The sequence below is a fragment of the Trachurus japonicus genome, chromosome 21 (genome assembly GCF_045865225.1).
Source record: "Trachurus japonicus isolate A0001 chromosome 21, Traja_1.0".
NCBI classification, from domain to species: Eukaryota; Metazoa; Chordata; class Actinopteri; order Carangiformes; family Carangidae; genus Trachurus; species Trachurus japonicus.
In genome coordinates this window covers 3,970,596-3,987,425 of record NC_140927.1, presented here as the reverse complement: position 1 = coordinate 3,987,425, position 16,830 = coordinate 3,970,596, and the positions used below count along the sequence as shown (strand labels likewise).

Genomic DNA, 16,830 nt, shown 5'->3' with positions numbered 1-16,830 from the left:
TGGACATGTGACTTGTCTGTGGAGACAATCAACACCAAAGTGGTCAGTCTGCTTCAAACAAACCACGTCTGAAGGCAAAGGTCTTTACACTGAGAGGCCTGCAGTCATAGAGGGGAAGCCAGTGGAGGTTGTCAGTTGTTCAGTACAAGTATACCTGGCAACAGTTTTTGACAACCTGCTCAAATTTTCCTCTATCACAGACGAAATCCTCCGGAAATGCCACCAAAGACAGTATCTTCTGAGGAAACTTAAATCATTTGAGGTCAACAAAGACATTTTCATCACATTCTAGTATGCCTTCATTGAAAATGTCATAACCTTTTCCTTCAGTTGCTGGTTTCATCCCATTACTCTGCAAAACAGAAACCGCCTGTTAAACACATGCAGTCAAAGTTTGCTCATTGAGCAGCCTATTCTAAGTCTCACCACCGTATGTGATCGACTGACGTTGAAATCAGCTCACAGGGTTTTGAAAGACCCCACTCACATTTTATTTTCTGAGTTTCAGTGGCTGTTTTGTTTGTCTGTTTTTTAAGCTATGTTCTTTTAAATTGCTCCCTGGGGACAAATAAAGTGTCTTGAACTTGAACTAAACAACTGTATGATGTGATGACTCGCACAAAGAACCCAAAGTCTGAGGCTTTGGGTTCAGGTTTGTTGCGTTTAGATGTACATGAGAAGAGGAGAATTATAAAGAATAAAATTGAGAACTTGAGAGAAACGTTAAAATCCAGTCTAGAGTCCTCTCTTATCAGTGATGCTGCCTGAGAAGGGTGTGGGTCACAATTTCATATTTTTACAAGTGGCAGACACAGCCACCACCTCTAACAGCAGAAACGTGTCAGTTAATGCACACTGAGCAACTTCTGCTGCTTACAGTCCCTCAGTCAGAACAATAAAAACATGCAGTGCTAAATGAAGCATGGAGAAATAGAAGGATTTCTTCACCATTGTTTCCTCTGGTTATAGGACTTGTCCAGTGTGATTGGTTTAGGAGCATTGGTGTTCCAGCACAGTCTCCTCCTTCCCACAACAAACTGACCCGGCTTTCTCCAACACTGGCAGACACAGGAGAACCTTTCATTCACCTAAAATATATAAAGTTTTATAGGGGAACCTGCTCAACCCAGTGAGCTACAGGGCCCACAGCCAGAGATATCCTCATTTTGATGTTAAAGGGACATTGTATAAATTCTCCTGTTATCTATTCACAAAAATCGACCAGAGCTGTCGTCTCAGGTCGAGGTGGCGTCTGTGAAAAGTCACCAAGGTAACGCAGTGAGGAGGAATGGAGCGTTACACTGATGCTGCATTCACCTGCAGTCGGGCAGATGGCCGTCGGTAACAAACCAGGGGCCTCATTTATCAAACTGGGTGTAAAAGTCCTCTTAAATTTTCACGTACGACGGAAAGGCAAAATGTGCGTACGACCAAAAAATATACGCTCTTTTCAGATCTATCAAACTCCGCGTACACACGGCTGCACGGTATTTCCCTTGATAAATCACACCGGACCCGCAAGAAAAGTGCGGATGTGAACACGCCTCATATCCAGCCCCCTAAACGGCCCCACACAACCATATATGGTCAATGCAAATCAGCACGTGCATATTTGCACTCTGGAAACGTGTGGAATGACGTCAGTGGAAGACGGTGAAGACAACAGACGGACGGAGAGCGGAGGAAGAAGCGGAATTTCGCTGAAAGCGAGATACACGGTAACATGGCAATATCAGTCAGAAAAATCATCTTGAAAGTGTTATGATTGGATGTTATTACATGTTTGACCGCTAGGCGGCAGTACTGGTTTGTAGTCAGCTTACCGTGCCATATAACAGAGTAGAGCAAGACTGCATGGAGCCACATGTATGTTATTGAGAACGTGAGACATTAAACTAAGTTACTTGCTATCAACACGGCCTCATCCTTGGAACACGAACATGACATGGTACCAGGAGTAAACTCGAATGAACGACATGGATTTAAAAACACCGGAAAGTTTGAAACTAACGGGGAATGTCGACGAGAACTGGCACACCTTCAAACAGCAGTTTCACCTGTTTGTTGCGGCTATGGGACTTGAGGCAAAGCCGGAAGCAAGAAAGGTAGCGCTGCTGCTAACGATAGCAGGGCCACATCATCACCACCACTACTTCAAACATGTGTCTACTCCGCGCTCCTCTCTCCCTCGCACACTGCAATTCTCTGACTCAGCAGCGGCGTCGCCAATTCCTCCTGTTCTTCAAAAAGCGTGTAAATGCCGGTACGCCATGGTCAGACTGGTCGTAAATTTCTGCACTTTCTCCCGACAGGTTTTGGTTTGATACTGTAGATCCCAAATTAGGCGGAGAAAAGTGCGTACGCACAAAACGGGGGAAAGAGCGTGTAAAAAAGCGTGTATCCACAATGATAAATGAGGCCCCAGGTGTCATTTTAGTGACAGAAGTCAGGAGAAAGCTGGTAAAACGTGGGTCAGGTAAACAATACCACATCGCCATGACAACATATTGTCACGTGTATTGTTTTGCCTCGTGCTGACGGACCACTTGTTTACATAGAGGCTTGTTTATGCCGTTACGTGCAGCGGCTGTCGTCCGTCTGCCGTCTGCCCAATTTCAGGTGAATGCAGCATGAAAAAATATGATCGAGTTGCTTGCGATATACAACCGCGACGCTAGATGTGAGTAATTCCTACACAATGTACCTTTAACATTGAATAAAGTAGTAGGACAGAGCACACACATCCAAAGGTGCATGGACTAACAAACAGTTTAATCTGATTATTTTTTGTACCTGATGGACCCAGTGTATTTAATCCATGTGCATATTGGCCATCTATCGTGATTGTGACTTTTTTCAAAAATTCTAAATACCGGTATTCTTTAAAAACTCATCTTGGGAAAATTTGTTGAACACTTCTATTTATCTATTTATCTGTATTCATATGTTTATTGTTTTTCTATCTGCTCAGTGCCCTTCCTTTTTATTTCCCAACAACAGCCTCAGATTGTATCGATTCTTATTGATTTGTATGTCTTTTGGGTTGCCTCACCTGAGCTTCATCCTTGGCTTGATTGGGGGGTGGGACCAATTACTTATATGAGCAAGGTGCCTTTACCCTGATGAAGATCTATGTGATCCAAAGGTTTATACAGTATTATAGCCTACAATAAACAATTCAATTTGAGGAGCTACAACAGTGTGCAGACTATACCCTTTTTCTAAAACATTGAATAAAGCCCCTCACGGAATCAGGTCACTGCAGGTGTACAGGCGTTCCAGACTAACTTCTCACCTTAACCATGCCTGCAAAGTTTCTTCCTGTGCACATTTCTCCACATTACTATCACTATAACTCATAAGAATTATCACCTGTTGTAAATATCAGCTGTGACGGAGACTGGGGATGGTTGCAACAGGTGATGCTACACACCTTATATTATCCCTCCAATCAGAATCAAGCTTTCCTCCACCAGGAAGACAGTGAAAAAGGCCAGTGCTCATCTGTAGGCAAAATACTTAGAAGAGGTGCTGGAGCTGAACTTTGAAACTTAGAAAACAACAAAATAGCAACCACACACTCAAAACACTGTGCATATATCAATTTATTGCAAGCTTTCGGTCATTGTGACCTTCTTCAGGCACGCACCCACCAGGAAGACAAAACTCCCCACTGATTCACTGCTGCTTCCGCTACAGACTGATTTATGAAGTATGGAAGTGTCATAAATTGGCTACTGTGTAAATATTAGTATAGCATATTATTCTTGTAAAATGTTGCACTATTTCAGAAGATTTATGTTCGTAACACAAAAAGCAAAGGTTAAATAGATTAAAGGTAGATTGTGTAGGAATTACTCCCATCTAGCGCTGCGGTATGCTGCATTCACGTGAAATTGGGCAGACAGCAGACGGACGAAAGCCGCTGCACGTAACAGCATAAACAAGCCTCTAAACAAGTGGTCCGTCAGCACGAGGCAAAACAATACATGTACAATACATGTACAATACATACACAATATGTTGTCATGGCAATGTGGTATTGTTTACCTGACCCACGTTTTACTGGCTTTCTCTGGACTTCTGTGACTAAAATGACATCTGGTTTGTTACCGACGGCCGTCTGCCCGACCGCACGTGAATGCAGCATCAGTGTAACGCTCCATTCCTCCTCACTGCGTTACCGCAGTGACTTTTCACAGACGCCACCTCGACCTGAGCCGACAGCTCCGGTGTCTCCGCTGAGATTCCGTGGTTTCCTACCGACATACATATAAATATGTCTTTGTGGTTGGTTTAGAAAAAAATAAGGGGGGTGGTAACAGAGAGAAATGCAAAAAAATATATATATTATCAGTTCTTGACCTTGGGAGAGTTACATGTGGTGGTAACCAGATGTTGAGAAGCTGTATGGTAGCTGTACATACACCTGTTGAGAAACACTGAGGGGAATGTGATGGGAAACATCTCCTCTGCATAGGACGATGGTTGAAGGTTGAAATAAGCAGACAAGCACTCATAAACTTTTTTTATGGAGGCTATGCAGGAAGGGGTCAAGGTCACACTCTGAAAATCACATTGCATCCTTTTACACTTTTTTTTCTGTCAAGTTACATAAAAGAAAAATAAAACCAGCCAGTGTCAATTTGTCTTATCATCGTTTCCTTATTGTACAGTGGAGCGGGAACAAAGTGTAAAATCAGATTAGATGGTTATCTGAAATCAGATCTCCTAAGATAATGGCCGTGACATGACACAAACCTTCACACACTTATTCACACGATGTTGCAAAAAGATCCTTAAAATTTACTGCAGCTCGAATGAAGGACAATTCTGATGGGATGGTTAAGATCAAAGCCGAAGGGACAGATAAAGACTGATAAGACTTCCTCTAAAGATCCACCAGAAGTGTTTCATGGCCCCCTTCCTCATACCACAGTCCTGCTATACAGAAAGAACTAGATTATGAGTCTACAGAGATGACACCGCATGGCGTCGGATACAAGTTTGATTTGGCAATGTGACAATATTGTCATTATAATTCTAGCAAATATGATCACTAAGAGTTTGCTGCATCTGCAGTGTGTGAGCTGTGAATGCTGGAAAAAAAACTGTATTATCTGTGGCAATGATATTGGCAATAAAGAAAACAATTCAGGACTCTCCTTTAAGAATGTTAGTTGACTAATAAACTCAGATCTTTGTGCACTTTGCTGCACTTCAAATGTAAAGGGGGTTAGGGTCACATCTGTCTGCTGTAGCTCACTTAAAGTGCAGTCTGTCTATCAAAGATTTGAGACAAAGGTAGCTGCTCCACAGATGGAGTTCTATACATGTCTATGCATTCTGCAGTTTCATGAACTGGATGTTTGGATTGGTGTATGAATGACATGTGTTATAGATTAACTCTGGTTTTTACAGTCTCTGACCACAAACTGACAATCCAACAAAGCAACACAAAAGTTCCATATTTGAATGAACTTAATACACTGTGTTGTGTTATTAATGTGTACCTTATACCAATCTTGTCTTATTTGTTGCATTTTGTTATTGATATTCTTTTCTAAGTTGTATTTTGATGTTTTGGCAATATCTTTTTTTCCCTCCACAGTTGCATTAAAGAGATGCTTCACCCAAAATCGATAATTCACCAATTTTCTACGCACCGTCATGCCAAGGAAGGGTTTGGAGAACTTTCAGAGTCGTCAGAATGCTTTAGGAGTTCCAGGGGGGTCCAACTGGCAACGGATTTCATAATGGCAGTGGATAGAGTTCACTTTTGAATCATCCAAAACACACACTATGAAACATCCAAATACCTCCATACTGCTCGTCTGTACTGACCCAAATGTCCGGCCGGACCCCCCGCGGAACTCCAAAAGCGTTTTGATAACTCTGAATGTTCTCCCAACCCTTCCTTGGAATGACGGTGAGTAGAAAATTGGTGAATTATCGATTTTGGGTGAAGTGTCCCTTTAATAAAGCACCTTTGAATTAAATATAGAGCACGTGAATGTGTTCCAAAAGCAAACCTGTTGGAGATCTCCAAGGTTGTGTCTCTAGATTTTAGTTGAGACATCTTCAAGATGGTTTTCAAGCATTTTTGAATCAGATCAATGTCGATAAATATTTTTATAATTTATTTGACAGAGTTAATTTCAATTTGTTAGAAAAACATACTAGGCACATTATAGACACTTGTTGTATTGACAGTGTTTTTAGATACTAAAAACGCAATTTCTTTCAGCTCTGTTCTTTCCTTCATATTGTATATTTGATCAGTGTGATTATCTGCATTCTGCTAACTTGACCGTTTCTCCTTTCTTTCTCCCATTTTACATTTTTACACTATAGATGTTTTGATTTGTGAGGATTTGTGAGGAAAACACAAACAAGTTAGTGATCAGTCCTCTGGTGCAGTTGCAAAGCCTGATCTTGTTTCTTATTGTAGCTCATGCAACATAGCTGAATGTTGTTGTTGTTTTTCTAGCTGAAGGGTTCCTGTTGACACCAGTTAAAACTCATGAACAGTTCTACTGATCACAAGATTCAAATTTGAACCAAATCTTATGTTGCACCTTCCCAGCAAAACATTTTATGAGTCATTAAAATCCTGCTTCTTGCAGGGTGTAATGTAGGATTGCATTAAATTGCACAGATTATATTACTGTTTTTATTGTCTCACCAGCATTTTATTGCACGTGTTTAAGGCTCAGAATGTGTATGGATGTGTAGCGCCTTACCTTTACCGTATTCTTAATAATAGACTGCTCACTGTACTATTTCATATATATAGTGCTGCGTAGCTTTTGTTTTGAATAGACTATGACACATAATTAAGTCAGTGTTCGTTGTCCTTTAACTTTAAAGTTTAGCATTATTCCCCCCAGATGGAGACACACATACAGACGTAGACTAGTTGTAAACTCCTCAGTAGAACCCTGAGCAGGTAAGAATCTGACAACTTTAGCTTTTTTTGGACCGTAGAAATTCATTCTAGGTGAAAATTTAAGAATAAGACACAAATGTAATATATGTACATATAGAAATGTAAACCGTTTGGGAAATTTTCCTTTATTGTCTTAGGTGTCTACGCTATACGCCAAAGGCTGTATGTATCCTAACAAATATTCTATCCATCTCAAAGGCAGTCAATATGTTGAGAGACTATATTTGAGAGACCTTACTGCATTATGGCAACATTGCATACATGACACATATTACATTTCTGTACGATGAGTCATTTAGGATTGTTTTGTTTTATTGGCATGTGCTGTGAGTTAATGCAAAGTGCTCAATTTGATTGATTTATTTAGGTTTGTAGTTTTAGACTCCAACATTTAGTCAAGGTGAAGGTGGAATTTTGAAAACCTTCATGAACCAAGAAGTACAAGTCCCAGTGTAACTCAGTTGAAGGACTGCATTATGGACTCATTCACTGGTCCTTTCTAAGACATTAACACAAAAAATAATGTGTAAAGTTACAATTTCACAGCTGTTGCATGTGTTTTCTCAGTGTCTTCCATGTCAGTAAGCTGTGACCTGTGACACTAATACAATTATACATATTTAAAGCTTTGCCCTGATTGACCTGTCTGATGGCTATACAGTGCCGTGGGAGTTCTCATGTACTTTTCTACAGCCATGTTAAAATCACGTTTTACTTTAACAATCATTTATTTGGTCTTATATATTTAACCTTTACAGGCATGACTACCTTGTGCATGCAGGGTGTGCCCTGTCTGAGAAACGCATGCATCTTCCCCCCTTACCCACATCGTAGGATGATGATGATGCTGGATAGCGTAGCTGTCCAATAAAGTTTTAAGAGGCTAAAGAGCAATAAAAGATGGTGCAATGGTGCAATCACATTCACATTTCAGAATGATTCTCTTTTTATATGCATGTGCTTCTGAACACTGACCCCATAAAACATTGAGTATTGGTTAATTTTTGATCTTTTTTTTCCCCACCCAATTTGATTTGGCGGAGGTATAAAAGAGGACATGTTCTCATTGTGGTGATTGTCGTCTTGAATACCGGAGGAGGACGGACTGGAGAAGTCTCCTGGAATCACCTCCAGTCTTCTCTCGAGTTTATTCTTCTTCCATCAAGTCGTCCACAATGTCCACTCTGAATGCAACCATGGTCCCTCCTGCCTGTGGCTCCTTCGCCGCCGTCTGCTCCGGCTCCAACTGCCTGGTCCCTGAGAGCGACTTCAACGCCATCCTCAGCTTGGTGTTGAGCACGGTGCTCACCATAATGCTGGCTATGGTCATGTTCTCCATGGGCTGCACCGTGGACTCGGAAAAGCTGTGGGGCCACATCAAGAGACCCTGGGGCATCGTCATCGGCTTCCTGTGCCAGTTCGGCATCATGCCCTTCACAGCCTTCGCCTTGTCGCTGGCCTTCGGCGTGCTGCCTGTGCAGGCCGTCGTCATCATCATTATGGGCTGCTGTCCCGGGGGCTCCGGCTCCAACATCATCTGCTACTGGCTGGACGGAGACATGGACCTTAGGTGAGAAACCATTTGGTTTGCAGTCTCACTGGATAATGTGATGTATGATAATGATGTGTTGTTGGATGCTGGATGATTGAACGCAGTCAATCTGTTCCTGTCCGGTCCAAAACCGAACCATCTGACACTCTGGAGGAATTGTGTTATTAACTGCCTTAATGTCTGGCATCACAGAAACTACCATAATGTATAGCCACCCACATAACCACATTTCTAGAGAGTTGGGTGATATTTTTTCTCAATGTATAATGCAAGTTCTCATTATGTTCAATAAAGTATTTTTTATTTATTTTATTTTTTTAAATAGAGTAACATTATAATAATACAATATTTATTGAATAGCTCCACATACGTACATACCAATATGAGTATGCCCATGTGCTAATGGACCCTTTTTGGACCCTCATGGGTTCCTCCTTTTGTCTTCATAGGGGACTGGACTGTATATTTATCCATAATCACTGGGCCAGACTTGGATGCATATTTCAATGATCATTTGACCTGACCACACTCATGTTCCTCCCTCCTCAGTATCAGTATGACAGCTTGCTCCTCTATCCTGGCCTTGGGGATGATGCCGCTCTGTCTGCTCATTTACACGTCCGTCTGGACGTCCGCCGACACCATCCAGATCCCATATGACAGCATTGGTAAGCAGACAACATAGACCTCCTAAAATCCATATAATGTGACTGGTGCTATAGTGTTATATGAATAGTGGTAAGGCTGTTTCAGAATTGTCCATCTTATCAACAGTTTATTTTACGGCGTATTGTTTTATAGTGTTGTATAATCGCCTCATGGTTTTTTTTAACACCACAGTGATACTGAAAGTATATCCTAATCTTCTGACCATAAAAATGAACTGTGATGACATAAGACGTTATGTATCCACAGGTATCACCCTGGTGGCCCTTCTCATCCCGATCACCGTGGGGATGTACGTTAAACGCAGGTGGCCAAAGTTTGCCAAAAAGATCCTCAAGGTGAGAATCCTCTGCAGCTTCTGATACTGTTAAAACTGTGATAGTTCTGCTTTTTTTCCCTAAGTTTTAATGATGTGTCCATTATGCACAGGTGGGCTCCATTGCAGGGTTTGCTCTCATTATCATCATAGCTGTGGTTGGAGGAATCCTCTACCAATCCTCCTGGACCATTGCCCCCTCTCTGTGGATCATCGGCACCATCTACCCCTTCATTGGTTTCGGCCTTGGTTTCCTCCTGGCCCGCTTTACGGGTCAGTCCTGGTCCAGGTAGGATGAACTTTTCACTTTTTGATACTGACATTTTAATTTTACATCGTCCTTAAACATACAGTACATGGAAACACATTAAACTGACTTGAACTAACCGTTTCAGATGCCGAACCATTGCACTAGAGACGGGTTTCCAGAACTCCCAGTTGTGCAGCACCATTGTGCAGCTGTCCTTCAGCCCGGCCGAGCTGGAAGTCATGTTTGCATTCCCCCTCATCTACAGTATCTTCCAGCTGGTGGTGGCAGTCATGTCAGTGGGAGGTAAGAGTTAACCTTCCCCTTGTGACCCGTTTTCAGGTTTTTAATGCATGAAATTACCACATACATTTGTTTATTGCATCAAGGCATTTTGGCTTTGTCAGGAACCTTTATTTAAACAAACAAACAAACCAAAAAAATCACAGAATTCTAAAAGGCTCTGGTTGAAATTATGACATTTGTGGTGTTATAATGATAAGAATAATAATAAAAGAGTTAAATCATAAGAGCAAAACCAACATTTTCATGGATAAGGAAGCCTAACAACGATGGGAAACAAATGGAATGATAAATAATTGTTTTTAGTGTTTTACAGCTGATTTAAAACACGGGTCAAAACCGACCCTAACACCATACTGTAGAAGGTTAAAAAGGCAATTTTAGAGTCACCAGCAATGTTCCCTCTAATTTTCGAAACTCCTGAGCAGAAATTCAACTCCCCTGATGACCTGCTTGAGCGACTGTGAGCGAAAACTCAAGCGTACACAGTACGTCCACATGCTGGTGCTATGGCCTCACCTGTCCAACTCCAAATATCAATACAATTGGCTATTACTATTATGATTAATAACAGATTATTTTGACAGCATTACCTAGGCTACTCCATATCTAGGTCAGTTACAGTTAATGATAACAAAATACAATATTGTTTTGGCAAAATAGATTTTGCATTTATTGCCATATGAACAATATGAAAAAAATACCTAACATCAAGTTGGTGTCATCAGCTCTTGGCACAGAAGCATTCTTGATATTAACAGTAATAATAATTCTCAAGCAAAAACTTAAATCATAGTTGCACTACAGACCACGGTTAAGGTCATAAATTTCACAATTCTAAGCGCACATTAGGGAGAAATGGTCATGGATATTTGAGTGTGCAACTTTTTTTGTCTTCTGGGCAAAGAGGTGGGGAGCAGTGTGCAATTGCACAGTAAAACACCTTAGAGGGAACAGTGGTCACCAGTCAACCCAGTGTGCATTTCTTTGGATAATCACAACGTAGTCTGTGTTAAATTATCCAACTAAAACAATAAAGTTAGTTCATCATGCAACTTTTACAACCGGCAGAGCGCAGTTATGTTCCGGTTTTGCGGTTCTTTGTGCATTATGATACAAAGGTCTGCATCCGTATGTGTCGCCGCTGCTAGAACAGGTGTGCATCATTGCACAGGGTGCAGACATGAGGTTTCCTTCTGATTGTGATCAACCTTTGACACACAAACCTGCAATGCACCAGTGTCAAGCCAGTTAGAGAGATAGAGAGCGGTTGTGATTCCCCTAATTGTTTAACTGCCAGGGGAAATGACATCAGCAGCACAGAGGCATCTTGGCTCCTTGGCTGCAGTGAGCTCAAGGACAGTGACCAAGCTGTGATAAGACAATGTAGTTTTTACCTTGTGTGATGCTATTGTTACCCATTAGCTGCTAGCACTGACTATGTAACTACATTGAAGAGACCAGACGTTCACCCTGTGTTTTATTCTTTATTCTTCGATCAGTGCTGGGGATAACAACGTCATGTTACAACTCATTTATGGACAAACATGGCTTCAGTATTGATTTGCAATAACAGTTGTCACAGGACAGAGGGGGGTACAGGTAGTTACCATCTATACAAATCTGCCTCTTTCACCTGGAGAAAAGCCTTTTGCTGCACCACTCAACAAGAAAACCCGTTTATTTATATGTAGTGCTGAGCAGAAGATGAATGAATGAATGAATGAATGAATGGGGGGCACATGATCAGAAAGGTGCTGAGTCTGACCAGGTTTCAATTCGGTCCATTTAACACATAAACATGACTGTGTGTGTTGTAAGCAGTGTGTGAGATTTGTTGTTTGCACTTGGGGTGTTTTGGGGGCCACAAACAAAATATTTTTTTGGGCCACCAAAATCCTTGGACCGGCCCTGTCCATGATAATCCATATCAAGTCTATAAAATTCTTTAAGATATATAAGTGTTGGCAGTAATAATCCCAGTAAGTAGTAAGCCAAGGAGGAACTGTAAACAAAAACACATAAATATACAACAAAGTACAGTATAAAGCACAGTAAGTAAATAGATAAATAATAAAGAAGAGAAAACTAAGGTTCCCAGTAAATACCCCAAACACCTAAGCAAATACCCATGTTGAGGGAAACATAGTGGGCAATGCAACAAGTACAAGCAAGACCAAATCAAAACTGGATGAACAAGAATATGCCAAACAAAATGAAACTTGTTCAGAGATTGATCATTGTGTCTGACGCCATGTGTTTTTTTCTCCATCCACAGCCTATCGGTTATATGTAAAGAGATGTGCCCGTGTCTCATCTGATGAGGACAGCGAGGCTCCGGCTCTGGAGGCCGACGAGGCTGAACTAGGTAAAGAGAAGCGCTACGGCGTGGAGAACGGAGCCTTCGAGCTGGATGAGAACGCCAACAGTGGAGAGAAGGGGAGGAACATTGACAAGAACACCCAGCTGTGATCAGTTCAACCCTGCCAAAGACTTTAGACTCTGAGTGTGGCCATCAAGGCCACAGCATTACTGAGGACAGAGAGCTGTAGATGAACGGTGAAGACACACTGTCCCCTGCAGGCTGGAGGAGTGCACTGCAACTCCTCTTCCTCTCAAACTCCAAGTACCGTAGTTTCACACAAATATGTGTTCCTCGTCTTCAATAGTGCAACCAACAGTTAACTTAAAGGAGGGGCAATGACTATCACATTGCTTCATGTTGAATTATACCAGATAAGATACAAGACCCCTCTTAATTTATTCATTAATTTATTCATTTATATATATATATATATATATATATATATATATAATTATTTAAGGAAACTTACATTGTACATCCTGTCAGGAATACTGTTCTATATATACATAGTTCCAGTCAAAGGTTTGAGCCTTCAAGTGTAGAAGGTAGAGATTTGTATTATATGAGGACAGTTGTGTACTTTCCTGACAATTCATGAGCATTGAGTTGTTAAACCCACTTTACTGTGGAACATTTTTTTATGTTTAAAAGTTCTGTACTTTTTTTTCTTTATCTCTATTTCTTATGTAGCAGATATATGTTGGCATTTTAGACTTGTTAAAAATGTGTGTGTTGTCTGGTCCTTATTCATTGTATACCTCATACTAACAAAGAGATGTAAGGTTGTTAGAATCTATCAGCTGTTTCTGGTTCTTACCATTTGGAATAACTGTAGTAGTAGCACATATTAAAACTTTGAACATTACCAATTGTGTTGCACTTCAGTGTGTGTGCTATAAAGGTATATTTCATTGTGAGCGCTTCCTATACTTTCAGCCTATTTCCCAATGTATGTGTCTCTTAATGGCTGTGTGTACATTTTGCAATATGTCTGTATGTATTTAATTTACACTTTAACATTTTTCCTGTCTATTATGTTTTATATGAATGTGAATTCATGTAAGTTATGCTTTTATTTTTACTGCTTTTCTTGCATGTAAAAGCAAAAGAAAATAAAGATAAAATACCGTAAAAGTGGAATGGTGATGACCCTGGTGCCCTCATGAAAAATCACACAGTCCCCTATAATGTAGTAAAATGTTAACATTTACAGGTCAGGTAGTCCAAGTCCAAGGTCAACATATTGTTTTCAAACTGTAAAATAATCACTTTTGCAGTTGTACAATGTGCAATTGTGACAGTAAAAGCACGTCCACCGTGACAGAGTGACAGGCCTGTACAGAGTACTAGTGCTGTCATGTGATAACATGTTCAGCTGTGTCTGCACCGCTCTGCACGTCCCTGTAATAACTCCACACTTCAGAGTGCTGAGCAGAGATTCTCTCCAGTGTGCCCCACCCAGCCCCTTCCTTTCACACGCTTCCCCCTCCTTCCCTGAAGCTGCCTTCACTTACTGCTGCAGATAGTGGGAATTCACAAGTTTACAAGTCTGCTGTCATTATTACTACTCATAAGATCTGTTTTCCACTTCTCTAAATAAATGTACACAGGCGTTTTATTAGATTCTTCAAGACTGTACAGCTCCACCTGCTGTCTATTTAATCAGAATTAGAAACACCTGGTCCAACATATAACAGTATAATATAACTGCACAATTACTATACATTCCTCTAACTCCTTAATTCTATTGCTCTGTTAGATACTGTATCAGTTTCAGTAAAATGTAGCTTTGCAGCCCAGAGACTTAAAGGGATAGTTCAACATTCTGACAAATCTGCCTATTGCCATGCTCCCTATAGTCATAGGCATAGGTTCGTTACCTTTTATTATCGGTGCATGTTGGTACAGGTCTCCTGTCCCTGATCAAACTCATCAAATACACAATCCAGCAACTTCAAAACGCTCTTGCCGAGAAGTTGCGACCTGCATATTCGCCACGCTATGAAATAATCATGTATAATTATGTAACATTAAAACATATGAAACAAATAGGCCTACTCTGAACTACAAGCGCTCTGAAATCACTCCACCAAGCTGCCATGCCTGGAATGTAGTTCCGGCTATGCATTTGCCTCGAAAACAACTCTGTCTCGTAATGTTACATTTGTAACTCTGACACATTTACAGTTATGTCAATAATATGATGCATTAGCACAAAACATAAATAATAAACATAATAAAACAGACTTCAGATGCATTGTCATATTTATAAAACCTTAATTCTAATTGTGAAGACAGATGTAGCCTATAGTTTTTCATTGTCTTTATTTATTTTTATTTTTTTTAAGAAAATGAGATAGGACTTCAATATGCTGTGTTTTCGACAAAAGAGGACAAAGTGACAAGGAACAGGAAGAGAGGGGGAAAAGAAGTAAAGGAGGTAGAGAGGGAAAGCCAGCCACAGGGAACAGGGAAACCAGAAACACAGCAGATCTACATAACTGTGTGAGCTCAGGTGAAGCTGAGGACGACTAGTGGACAGGACAAGAAGAGCATGGTCTGAAATGGTATACAGACATAATATTAAGTAGGCTATAAATGACTTATGGACCAAAGTTGATAACTCAATCAGAAATATTAGCTAAGGTGCCTTTGAGACTTCCCCATTTCCAAAAAAAAAAGCTGAGATTTTCCATGTAACTTCATATTAATTGTATTAAGTAGATGTTATGCTATTAGAAATGCATGATGGTCAAGCTCCCACACTTTTTAGAAATAAACTGAAAGCAAACAAAGTATATGCAAACAGCGAAATATGTCCACCCTGTCATGGACACATTCAAAGTAGAATAAATACATTGTAATTACATAGTGATTATAAAATATACATTTTTAGAAAGCTTTTTAGTCCCTTTCTCAACACTATATTTTAGTTAATGGGAAAAGTATTTGGATATTAATGAAATTATGTCAAACTCTTTGTTTCTCTATAAAATCTGCGAGAATTGCACTTTCTTTTCTAAATAAAATCTAACAGCAATGATATCTGGTCAAACTTTCAAACTATTCTATTTGGCCCTCTTTTGTTTATAACAGAATCACACAAAAGGTTTCAATAACTTGTGAAAATAATTTGTTTATTTTAATAAAACATGAAAATGACGGGGTGGACAATGACAGGGTGGACATTGGGCATGACAGGGTGGACACTCATAAATGCAATAAATCTAAAAGAAATGATGTTTAAAAAAATGTTAGAGGTCTTTTTCCCATATAGGGGGAAACCAGTTGAACAATTGAATCTTCTTATATTCCTCAGTTTTAGTTTTCTCTTTTGCGAGGTGTTTTTTCAGTTTCCTCCTTCGAATGCTTTCCCCTTGACACCGTTGCCTGAAACACAATTTGTAATAATATCACCAAAAAAGTCCATATTGTCCACTCTTACTATGTACAGTACAGCATGTACTGTTATAAAATATATAGTAGTGTGTAACATTATCAGCATAAGGCCAAAATTATGCACATGTCCTTCCTGTCATGAACCATGTCCACCCTGTCATGGGAGGTTTACAGTACTGTACTGACAGGGTGGACAATGACAGGGTGGACATTTTAAGCTAATTTTAGTATTAAATGAGCACATGGTCGACCTTCAGTTAGCAACATGATGCAGTTAGCAAGCTGGCTGTGTACTTTTTAACAAATATGTTTCAAATTTTTGAAAGGTATTTATATTAATTGATATTTCACTATGACAGAGTGGACATGTTAAGCTTGACAACATCCAACTACACACATAATACGAGAACAAATACGAAATATATGGGTAAATACTTACTTTGCAACTAGCCACTGTGTCAGGCTCCATTGAAGAAAGACAAAATGATGGTAGTAATGTCACTGAAAACATCATAGGGTTTCTTAAAGGGGCAGTTACCCCAAAATGACAGGGTGGACAGCGATTTCAGGGACACACACAAAATGTTCAATATAATTATGAAAATAGAATATACATGATCAAACTTACTGTTTTTCTCAAATAGGCTGTTGTGGACAATAAAACCATGTAAAAAAAAGTTTTGATTTAGTATCATTTAAGCACTTATTACACACGCTGTAGTTAGCAGAGCACTGTGTGGGACATGCCAAAATCACGTACATCCAATGCAAGAAAACGGTATAAAATAAAGGGAACATATTTTAAGTGAATTATAATTATACCAATATGTGAGTAAATGTTTGGCCATTTATAATAAGACCTCAGAGTTTCATTATTCTGCTACATTTTCATGATGACTGAGTGATTCTGATGAGGACACCAAAGGCACTCCATAGTGATATTGACTCTTTTATTAAAGCATCCTCATCATGCTGCTGATTAAAAGGAGAAAAAAAACATACTGTTGGAATAAATCATAGTGCTTCAAACAGA

At 40.0% G+C, this 16,830-nt stretch overlaps 1 protein-coding gene across 1 annotated transcript; it reads left to right on the top strand.

Moving 5' to 3' along the window:
* Positions 1-8,085: 8,085 nt before the first annotated feature.
* On the top strand, positions 8,086-12,533 carry slc10a2 (solute carrier family 10 member 2). Its single transcript, XM_085764708.1, has 6 exons — positions 8,086-8,519; positions 9,051-9,169; positions 9,417-9,505; positions 9,597-9,772; positions 9,879-10,036; positions 12,312-12,533. The coding sequence occupies exons 1-6, from the start codon at positions 8,125-8,127 to the stop codon at positions 12,503-12,505; spliced, it is 1,131 nt and encodes a 376-aa protein (XP_085620834.1). The 5' UTR covers positions 8,086-8,124; the 3' UTR covers positions 12,506-12,533.
* The last annotated feature ends 4,297 nt before the right edge of the window (positions 12,534-16,830 follow it).